We start from the raw sequence: 11298 nt of genomic DNA, 5'->3' as shown, positions 1-11298 counted from the left end.
CAGTAGATCTAGACTTGATAGGATATCATGGGATTGCCAAAACAAACAAAGTTGTGTGACAGGTTAGGTGATAGTGTGGCCAAGTGGTCTAAAGGCCCTCCAGTCTCTTTGGGGGCGTGGGTTCGAATTCCACTGCTGTCAGGGTCCGCTTTTGATCATAGTAGACAACTAAACGGAACAGTTGGTAAACACTGGTATAAGTTGTTTGAGCCAAAAGGTAACTCGAGCCCTCAACTGTTAGAAGGTCAACATTTTATTTTAGAGAGGTGGTCCAACTATCAGTCAGTGGCTGTTGTTGGCCAGTTGCATTCTGGGTATAGACCTTTTGAAGCAGAGTCACTGTGCATTGGCCAAAGAGTCAACTTATGACATGTAGTACACACCATACCCCCAGGACAGGGGACTGTGTGTATACTGTGCTTCAGTGGAGGCTGCCGAGGGGAGGATGACACCTAGTAAATGGTTGGAATGGAGTCAATTGAATGGTATCAACCACATGGAAACCGTGTTTGATACCATTCCAGCCATTATGAGCCATCCTCCTTAGCAGCCTTCACTGCTGTACTTGTACATCAACTCCGCTTACGCTCCAGAAACAGTAGATAAACTCTAGCCCCACGGGCCATTCTGGCTCAGACTAGGCTTACTAATACGTACACACACAAATAATGAGGGACAGTTGAGGTGGTAAGATGTACATTAACACTTTTATTGCAATAGCTCTATTGAAAGCAAAAAAGTTGGATAAATATAAACACTATGCTCCAAATTCCTCCACTAGGACTTCACTCAATCTCCCCTGAAGTGAGAGAGAAAAAAAAGGAGGCGCAATTAACATGAAAAAAATACTATCATATTTAAATAATTTCTCTTTTTTGTTTTAACACCTTTTTCCCCCCTTAAGGACATACGTTGCAGAGAAATATAATGCACATATGAGGATTAACACCTCCACCGTATGAAGAACTGTCTGTTCCATAAAAGCTAAATGACAATGCCATTAAATTCTGAAAGAAAACACAGGTAGCAATGAAAATGACATCGTCATGGTTGCCATCAGATCAACAGCATTCAAACTGGTTATTTTGTAATACTACACAGCAGCAAATAAAATAGTAAGTTACAAAAACATCAGGCAGAGGTAATTTTTTATTTTTCTGTTTTTTTTTTACAAAACTGCTAAGTGTCTACATCGTCATACTCTTGAAAACAAGTTTATCCCACTGTCTCCGTTTAGCTTAAAAATGATTTTAAACCCCGTCTTTAAGTGTTCAATCAAAAGTATCAACACAACACCCAAAAAACTATGGAGATTTAACTTCTGCTCTTTCTATGAAGTAGATAAACAAAAATAAAAATACTGTTGCACATTTATGCAGTACCGTGTAGTTCCTCTGTAATATATTATGTAGTTCTTAGAATTTCCCCCATTATTTCCTAAAAAGGGTTTGTAATTGTTTACTCAACTCTACAGCTGTTCCAACATCCACACTAGCATACTACTTAGTATGCACACTAGTAGCACACTACTGAGAATGCATGTCCAATACATCGAGAGTAAGAAGTGTGGGACCGGACCATATTGGCCTAGAATATATCAACAGAACAAAGTAGAATCATCATCCACCAAATAGTACAGAACTGAACAAGGCTGATATGAGTATTGATAATCAAGCCTATTTTTTATTTATTTAATTAAGTAAGACTTCTTAAATCACAGAAAGTCTTGCCAAATAAAGCTTTTGTATTGTTCAAATCTAATAGCTGAAAAGCGCTGCAGCGTAACCCAAAAAAATAAATAAATCATAGTACAGCCTTTAAAACGTGTTCCAACCACAGAATTAGAATGAGGATTCTAGTTCGATGGTTTCAGCCTTGGGTAGGTATAGTAACGGTTCATTTTCCATAACTTACAGTAACAGCAGGCTCTGTGCACCGCAACAGTACCATATAAGACATTGGTTGTACCAAATGGGATCTGACGGGTTGTTGAAAGTTCTTTTTTTCTTTTCTTGCTCGGGTGGGTGTCAACCTTTTCCACAGTCCATTATTCTGCACCAACAAATATATCATAATCATCTTCATACATTAGTTAACACACGACGAGACGTACCATGATACTTTTGAGCCCTTCTAACCCCCCCCCCCCTTTCCTAACAAGCATCAAGCTCTTTTCTTTTCTTCTCACTGACATTTTGGTTCAGTCATCATATCAAATGACTAAGGGATCTAGAAAAAGAGGGAAGGGAAAGAGGGGGAATAGTCAGGCGAGCGAATAAAATGAACACTCCAGTCACGCAATCGATAGTGCCACTAACATCATCTCCCTCTGCCCCCCCCACCTACACCCATAGAGAGGGTTAACTATATAAAAGGCTGACAGAGATTGCACAGAAAAATACACAACAGTACTCTAGCAGAACTCACTGCTTCCAGCCTTTCAGAAGGGAGACAGGAGGGTACATTTTTTTTAGGGATATATATATATTTTTTTTAAAGACATGGCACACGAGTCAAAATACTGAAATGAAAGAAAATTAAAAGAGGAAAACCTACAGCAGTCTTTCAGTTAGGATGGTAAATTGATCACTCCTCTGTTAAATGGCACACGGATTCCAAGCAACATATTAGACAACGTATTTGACCTTACTTGTGCCTTACTGTCATATCCTGAAAACCTCTCTGAACTGGTTCTTGTGGATCCCAGTTTAGGCCGAGAATAGACCCTCACTCCCCTGCGATCTCTCCCTCACTACAGCCAGCCTACATGCTTGGCAATGGGAGGGGTCCAGCGGTGCGTAACCAGGGAAGTTAGGGGCTGGCAGAGTGTGTGTGTATGTTGCACCTTGGGGGGGGTAGAGTCAGGTTACTGGAACCCCTAACGTGACCCCAGCCCCGTGTGTCACCCAGTACACTTACTGTTGTATTAGAGGAGTCACTGCAACAGGGGGCATCGTGTGTGTGTGGTCAGTCACTGCAACAGGGGGCATCGTGTGTGTGTGGTCAGTCACTGCAACAGGGGGCATCGTGTGTGTGTGTGTGGTCAGTCACTGTAACCAGGGCCGTAACTGCATGAGGACACAGCGGTCCGGTATTCTCATTTTCTTTCTATTAAAAATAATCTATTATGGGTCAACATCTGAATATTGCTTTCAGCATTGATCAAAGCTCAAAACACTTACATTCTTGATCTGGCTGTTTTTAAATCACGCCAGCTTCTTTGCGAACGAGTGGAATCAGGAACAGTGGTTTGTTCGCTATGTTCGCCTGCGTCCCCTGGATTTGCCTCCCCGGATTTTCCTTTTTAGCAGCACATTCACCACGCTCTCAAACGGCTAACTGTGCCCTCTTGTGGCACAGGCCGAGGGCCAGCTAGAAGGATGAAGCTAATGTTAAACGAAGCCGACCTCAACAGGAGCAAAAAAACAAAAATAGGTTAAGATCTCACAATAACTTTGCTTTACAGAGAGTAGGCTACTGAAACAGACAGTGATGTGGCACTCAAGTGTTAAGGTTGAGGCAGGCTGCAATGGAAGCAGAGAAGGAGTGGTTCCCAAACTTGGGTCTGGGCCCCCCTGAGAAAATCTGTACTAATCTTTTAAATAGGTTAGGAACTTAAAATATATATGTTTCAATATGAACATCTTCCCTATAGGCCTAGGCAGACGTTACATTCGAATCAAAATGCAAACATTACAGTACACTAAAAATGACATACGTTTTGTTTTCATTTATATTGGTAACTGTTTACCCCTGGAGTTTATAGTTTACCCATTACATCACTGATATCAATACAGAATCATAATATTCTAATAATTCATGTGCATGTGATAATACGATCTGTGTGCTCCTTTGATGTGTTTGTGCAGAGCTCGATTAGTAATGCCTAGGGATACAAACGTTAATGCTATGTAATTTGAGAAAAGAGAAGTAAAAATGTGATTTTCTGCAATTCATCATTACAACTGACTTAGTCGCCGATGCTATGTGTCAGTTTGAATCATTGCTCCTATTTCACCCCCCCTTTTCAGGGATATAACATTACAATTGTATAGCTAATATTCGTTTGTAGATCGACTGAGGTGCATGAATGAACCTACAGCAGCCAAGGTGATAATGGCGGTGGTCATTTTTGCTTGTTTTGCTGTTCTACAAATAGCTTTTTTTGAATTGTACAGAAATGCAGTAAATGAGCTTCAATGCCCACCCCCTCAAAGAAAATCCAGACCTCACAAAAACCTTGGTTACGGCCCTGACTGTAGCCTAAAGAGCACAGACAAGTGAAAGTGTGTATGTGTATGTGTATATATCTCCATACATCTGTGAGCCAGACCTGTGCTAATAAGGCCCTTGAGTGGAAATAAAGTACTTGCGTCTTTTATGGAAAACATTGGGACTATCGTCGAGTCCAGTACCCTTTTCTGCGAATAGAAAAATACTAAATAAACCATGTCAGGATAACAAATGCACTATGTGGCTTTAAATACATGTAGCAGTTTCTCAGTGAGAAGATGAGTAAACTCTAAGATAAGAGTAATACTTTAGAGTAAACTCTACTGACCAGTCTCAACCCAGTCTAAGAGTTGTATTATTATTTGGCTATTATTATTAACTTACAGCGATACCATGTTTGAGCAAAGCTCCCTTTTTGTGCTGTAGATCAGAAATAATGTTTTTATATCTAAAGTCCTTTAACGACGAGAGAGCAGCCTCAAAACCAGCCACCGACACACACAAAAAAAGAAGATATATATATATATATATATGTGTAAAAAGACTCAAATGCGAGCGCCTTCCGTCTTCATCTTCTGCCGTCTTCATGGTGTTGTGGTTCAAAGGGGGCGTGACCTTGAGCCACCTTGGGGTCGAGGTTGAAGGGTGGCGGTGGAGGGATTTAGTTAGAGGGGTACACCACAGAAACCCCATCTCAGATCAGATCCCTCCATCCAGCTTCATTCTGTAGAGAGAGAGCGCATCAGTTAACTTCAGCAAAAGAAAGTTGGTAAAGAAGCATGTCCCTTCGTGGTCCACACATTCTGGCAGTGGATTAGGCTGGGCTCTGGCTGGGCATATCCCCTGTATCTAAAGCGTGTGCGTATATTTCCCCCTGTGTGCGTGCGTGCGTGTTTTAAGGCTGGCCCCAGTTGACCCTGAGCAGGGCTTTGATAGGGGCTTTGTCCTGTTATAACAATGGCTGCTGGGTCACAATACAGTTGCTTTGAGAGAGGGCTTCAGCTGTGGACGGGCTGGAGCGACAGGAATGCTGGCTAACGCTTTCTGTCTGTTAGGGGGGGATGGAGAAAGAAGTGGGAGGAGATGGGGACACAGAAAGAGCGAGAGAGGAAGGGAAGGAGAGATGGGGAAACAGATGGAGAGATGAGAGAGATGGAGAGAGGTCTTAAGGATCCTTTTACAGCAGTTTACTTAGACCATAACAATATGCTCAGGCTCCAACCACTGCTGGACACTACTGTACAACGGCCTCAACTGGCCCCCTTTGGCAATGAAGCCCTTTATCTACTTCCGCCGAGTCCGATGAACTTGTCGACACCCATTTGTAAGTCGCTGCGTACAGTATGAAGGAAACAAGATGTCATTTCGCAACTCAGTGCTCATTAGGATTAGAGTAATGACAAAGACTACATGCTAGCTGTTCCCATAGACTTTCAGTCATTGCACAGTTGCTAACTAGTGTTAGTATGCTCTCTAGCGTTTACACTTCCTTTTTAAGTTGCAAGCAGACATACAAATGGTATCCACGAGTTTATCTACTTCCCCAGAGTCAGATGAAGAGCTTCATTGCCAAAATCCCAAACTATTCCTTTAACAAACAAAAAATACTTAAGTCTGTTTTATTATGCTAAGTCCATGTTAAATCTACTTACCTCAACTTTGAATTAATTTAACCTTTAACTAGGAAAGCCAGTTAAGAACAAATTGTGATTTACAAATGACAGCCTACCAAAAAGGAAAATGGGTGCCTGGGATTAAAAATAAAGACAATATATAGGACAAAACACACATCACAACGAGAGAAAACACTACTACATAGCAAGGCAGCAACACATAACACAGCATGGTAGCAACAACATGGTAGCAGCACAAAACATGGTTCAAACATTATTGGGCACAGACAACAGCACAAAGGGCAAGAAGGTGGAGGCAACAATACATCACACAAAGCAGCCACAACTGTCAGTAAGAGCATCCATGATTGAGACTTTGAATGAAGAGATAAAGCTGAGATAAAACTCCAGTTTGAGTGTTTGTTGCAGCTCGTTCCAGTCGCGAGCTGCAGCGAAATGAAAAGACTAACGACCCAGGGATGTGTGTTTGGGGACCTCTAACAGAATGTGACCGGCAGAACAGGTGTTGTATGTGGAGGATGAGGGCTGCAGTATGTATCTCAGATCGGGGGGAGTGAGGCTAAGAGGGTTTTATAAATATGCATCAACCAGTGGGTTTTGCGACGGGTATACAGCGATGATCAGTTTACAGAGTATCGAGTGCAGTGATGTGTCCTATAAGGTGCATTGGTTGCAAATAACATCTAGCCGCTCCAGAGCACCATTACCTGCCGATCTATAAATTAAGTCCCTAATCTAGCATGGGAAGGATGGTCATCTGGATCCGGGTTAATTTGGCAGCTGGGGTTAAAGAGTAGCGATTACGATAGAGGAAACCAAGTCTAGATTTAAACTTAAGCCTGCAGCTTTGATATGTGCTGAGAGAAGGACAGTGTACCGCCTTCTAGTCATACTCCCAAGTACTTGTATGAGGTGACTACTTCAAGCTCAAACCCTCAGGAGGTAGTAATCACACCGGTGGGGAGAGGGGCATTCTTCTTACCAGACCACAACCTTGTTCTGAACACCTCCAAATAAGTTCAAGGGTAGAGAAAGCTTGTTGGACACTAAGAAAGCTTTGTTGTAGAGCATTTAACACAAAATCCAGGGAGGGGCCAGCTGAGTATAATAATATCATCTGCATATAAATGGATGAGAGCTTTCTACTGCCTTAGCTGTTGTTGATGTAAATTGAGATGACGTGGGGCCTAGGATCGAGCCTTGGGGTACCCCTGGGTGACAGTGGCTGAGAAAGCATATTTTCGGACTTTATACACTGCACTCTGAGGCAGTTAGCAAACCAGCCCAAAGACCCCTCAGGAGACACCAATACTCACAAGAATGGAATGGTCTACTGTATCAAAAGCTTTGGCCAAGTCAATAAAAATAGCAGCATAATATTGCTTAGAATCAAGGGCAATGGTGATATCATTGAGGACCTTTAAGGTTGCAGTGACACATCCATAACCTGTGCAGAAACCAGATTGCATACCCGAGAGAATACTAGAAATCAAGAATGCCAGTCAGTTGATTATTGACAAGTTTTTCCAACACTTTCGATAAACAGGTCAAAGTAGAAATGGGCCTATAACAGTCAGGATTAGAGGTCGACCGATTATGATTTTTCAACACCGATACAGATTGGAGGACCAAAAAAAGCAGATAAATTTAGTCTAAAAAATAAATATAATGACAATTACAACACTGAATGAACTTATTTTAACTTAATATAATAAGTAAATAAAATCTATTTAGTCTCAAATAATGAAACATTTAAATAATGCAAAAACAGTGTAGGAGAAGAAAGTAAAAGTGCAATATGTGCCATGTAAAAAAGCTAACGTATAAGTTCCTTGCTCAGAACATGAGAACATATGAAAGCTGGTGGTTCAATATTCCCAGTTCCTCAATATTCCCAGTTAAGACGTTTTAGGTTTTAGGTTATTGTTGTTATTGGTTTGGATCTGCAGTAAAAGGTAAACTGTCAATCAGCTTACGTGTCCCTGATTAGCCAATAGCCAAGGATATCCTGTATACCACCCTTACCTTGCCATAACAACTGAATGGCTAAAACGCATTAAGGAAAGAAATTCTGTTCACTGAAATGCATTCCAGGGGACTACCTCAAAATCAAATCAAATTTTATTTGTCACATACACATGGTTAGCAGATGTTAATGCGAGTGTAGCGAAATGCTTGTGTGTAGCGAAATGCTTGTAGTGTAGCGAAATGCTTGTGTGTAGCGAAATGAAGCTGGTTGAGAGAATGCCAAGAGCGTGCAAAGCTGTCATCAAGGCAAAGGGTGGCTAATTTGAAGAACCTCAAATATAAAATATATTTTCATTTGTTTAACACTTTTTTGGTTACTACATGACTCCATGTGTTATTTCATAGTTTTGATGTCTTCGCTACAATGTAGAAAAATAGTAAAAAGAAAAACCCTTGAATGAGTAGCTGTGTCCAAATGTTTGACTTGTACAGTGTGTACGTGCACACACACACACACACCACCTAATGTTAGCAACGTTAAATGGCCACCAACGCTACTGTCCCAGGATAAGCAGAGAAGACAGACTGCTGGACTGAAAAGGAAGGAGAAAGAGTGTGAAAGAGGGAGCGAGATTGACCTGAGAATACTACTGATGCCGGAAGGAGGAAGAAGAGAAGGAATTAACCTAGCTACATTGGAGACTAATTAATCCCACTTGAAAACCAATTAGATTACTCGGCTTCACCACCCTTCCTTCTCTTCCTCCCACTCCATTTGCTCTTCATTCTCCCCCTCTTCTTCCGACCAGCTCTAGTTTAAGAACTTTAGGTCAGTTCCATCCAACGGGTCAAGTCCAATAGATAAATGCCATAATTAAACGATGGGAGTCGAAACAGGCTTAGTGGTAATGCCATTCACCCATGTCAACACGGTCTCTCACACATTTGTATTATACGTTGAGTTACATAGTACAGGTAAAAACAATGTGTACTATGTCTAGTCGGAGCGACCAGGCTGCCCATGTGGCTTCCCAACACTCAGTACCTTGCCTCCCCCTCATCTCCTCTGAAACGGGGAGTGCAATCCTTCCACTTGGCCTAAGGATCTGTGTGTGTATGTGTGTGTCCTTAAAGGTCTGTCACTCCATCTCAGACACACCCATGACAAGGTGGTCATGGCCAAATGCCAGGTGATAGATAATGGGTGAGGAAGTGGCACACACACAAAAAGGTTACATTTATAAAAATACAAAAAAGATAAAATAATAAATCAGAGTGTGCTTCTAGGGTACTAAGATACCAGATTTCCCTTGGTAAAAAAGAAAACAAAGCACAAAAAAATATGGTCCTTTAAAGCCTACTTTTGGAAAATATTGTGTGCTATTATATCTTGCAAAATAAACTAAATGTGACTCTGGGCGACAACATAAGGCAGTTTCTTCCCTAACATTAGGACCGTTTTCCTCAGTTTTCCTCTCAAATTCAGTCCACTTTATGATTTGCTTCCTAGTATTGCGATACTGGTATCGTGACAACACTATCCTAGAAAGCACACACAGGAAAATGTGGCGCCGGACATCTGACCTGCAGCACATTCATTTACCTGTACATTTGAGAAATTTACCGGACCCATATTCAGTGGGTGCGTAACCTGATTAGGGTGTCCGGCAACGGTGCTCAGAATGACAGAAATCACATTTCGATTATGGTAATTCAAAGGAACAGAACATGCAAGTGAAATTTCACATCAAATTTTATTTGCCACATTTGAAGAATACAACAGGTGTAGGTAGACCTTACCGTGAAATGCTTACTCACAAGCCCTTAACTTAATTTCTTGAACTGCCTGTTGATTAAGAAAATATTTACTAAATAAAGTAATTTAAAAAAAAAAAAATCAAATCAAATTTACATAACAGTAACAAGGCTATATATGGTACCTGTACAGAGTCTATGTGCGTGGGTACCAGTTGGTCATGGTAGTTTGTACATTGGGTTGGGGAAAAGTGACTATGCATTGATAAACAGCGAGTAGCAGCAGTGTAAAAACATGGGGGGGGGGGGTCTGTCATGGTCTGGGGTGTCTCAGCATCATCGGACTGAGCTTTTTGTCATTGCAGGCAATCTCAACGCTGTGCAATACAGGGAAGACATCCTAATCCCTCATGTGATACCCTTCCTGCAGGCTCATCCTGACATGACCCTCCAGCATGACAATGCCACCAGCCATACTGCTTGTTCTGTGTGTGATTTCCTGCAAGACAGGAACGTCAGTGTTCTGCCATGGCCAGCGAAGAGCCCGAATCTCAATCCCATTGAGCAAGTCTGGGACCTGTTGGATCGGAGGGTGAGGGCTAGGGCCATTCCCCCCAGAAATGTCTGGGAACTTGCAGGTGCCTTGGTGGAATAGTGGGGTAACATCTCACATCTCACTTAATGCAGCTGGTGGCCACACCAGCTACCGACTGTTACTTTTGATGTTGACCCCCCCCCCCTTTGTTCGGGACACATTCAATTACTGTTAGTCACACGTCTGTGGAACTTGTTCAGTTTGTGTCTCAGTTGTTGAACCTTATGTTCATACAAATATTTACACGTAAAGTTTGCTGAAAGAAAACACAGTTGACAGTGAGAGGAAGTTTCTTTTTTTTGCTGAGTTTAGGTCCTGGATGGGAGGAAGCTTGGCACCAGTGAAGTATTAGCCCGTACACACTACCCTCTGTAGCGCCTTAGATGCCGAGCAGTTGCCATACCAGGCGGTGATGCAACCGTCAGGATGCTCTTGATAGTGTAGCTGTAGAACTTTGAGGCTCTGGTGACACATGCCAAATCGTTTCAGTCTCCTGAGGGGGAAAATATGCTGTTGTGCCCTCTTCACGACTGTCTTGGTGTATTTGGACCATGATAGCTTGTTGGTGATGTGGATACCAAGGAACTTGAAAAAGTCTAAACACATTCCACTACAGCCCCATCGATGTTAATAGGGGTCTGTTCGGCCCTCCTTTTCCTGTAGTCCACAATCATCTCTTTTGTCTTGCTCACATTGATGGAGAGGTTGTTGTCCTGGCACCACACAGCCAGGTCTCTAACCTCCTCCTCCTATAGGCTGTCTCGTCGCTGATCAGGCCAACCACTGTTGTGTCGTCAGCAAACTTGGTGGTGTTGGAGTCATGCTTGGCCAAGCAGTCGTGGGTGAACAGGGAGTACAGGAGGGGACTAAGCACGCACCTGAGGGGCCCCCGTGTTGAGGATCAGCGTGCCACATGTGTTGTTGCCTACCCTTACCACCTGGGGGTGGCCCGTCAGGAAGTCCAGAATCCAGTTGCAGAGGGAGGTGTTTAGTTCCAGGGTCCTTAGCTTAGTGATGAGCTTTGTGGGCACTATGATGTTGAACGTTGAGCTGTAGTCAATGAACAGCATTCTCACATAGGTATTCCTTTTGTCCACGTGGGAAAGGGCAGTG

General features: G+C 42.4%; 1 protein-coding gene across 5 annotated transcripts in view; it reads right to left on the bottom strand.

Annotated features, from left to right (window-relative positions):
* Nucleotides 1–688: 688 nt before the first annotated feature.
* The window catches only part of LOC112214510 (insulin receptor substrate 2-B), a 28733-nt gene continuing 18123 nt past the window's right edge, over nt 689–11298 (bottom strand). The window contains exons 2-4 of one of the 5 annotated variants that reach the window (XR_006078926.1): nt 3183–4957; nt 2920–3068; nt 689–2845 (exon numbers count right to left, since the gene is read on the bottom strand). Coding sequence is in view for 1 of the 5 variants with exons in the window: in XM_024373299.2 (XP_024229067.1) it covers nt 5268–5281 (14 nt within the window). In the remaining 4 variants the exon portion in view is untranslated. Of the gene's footprint in view, nt 2846–2919; nt 4958–4979; nt 5282–11298 lie in introns of those variants that run through there. The other 4 variants (XR_002948120.2, XR_002948122.2, XR_002948123.2 and 1 more) reach the window with 4 other exon arrangements.

Source organism: Oncorhynchus tshawytscha, linkage group LG15, assembly GCF_018296145.1.
Source record: "Oncorhynchus tshawytscha isolate Ot180627B linkage group LG15, Otsh_v2.0, whole genome shotgun sequence".
Lineage (NCBI taxonomy): Eukaryota > Metazoa > Chordata > Actinopteri > Salmoniformes > Salmonidae > Oncorhynchus > Oncorhynchus tshawytscha.
The sequence above is the reverse complement of the archived record's forward strand: the minus strand, read 5'-3'. Positions and strand labels throughout refer to the sequence as shown.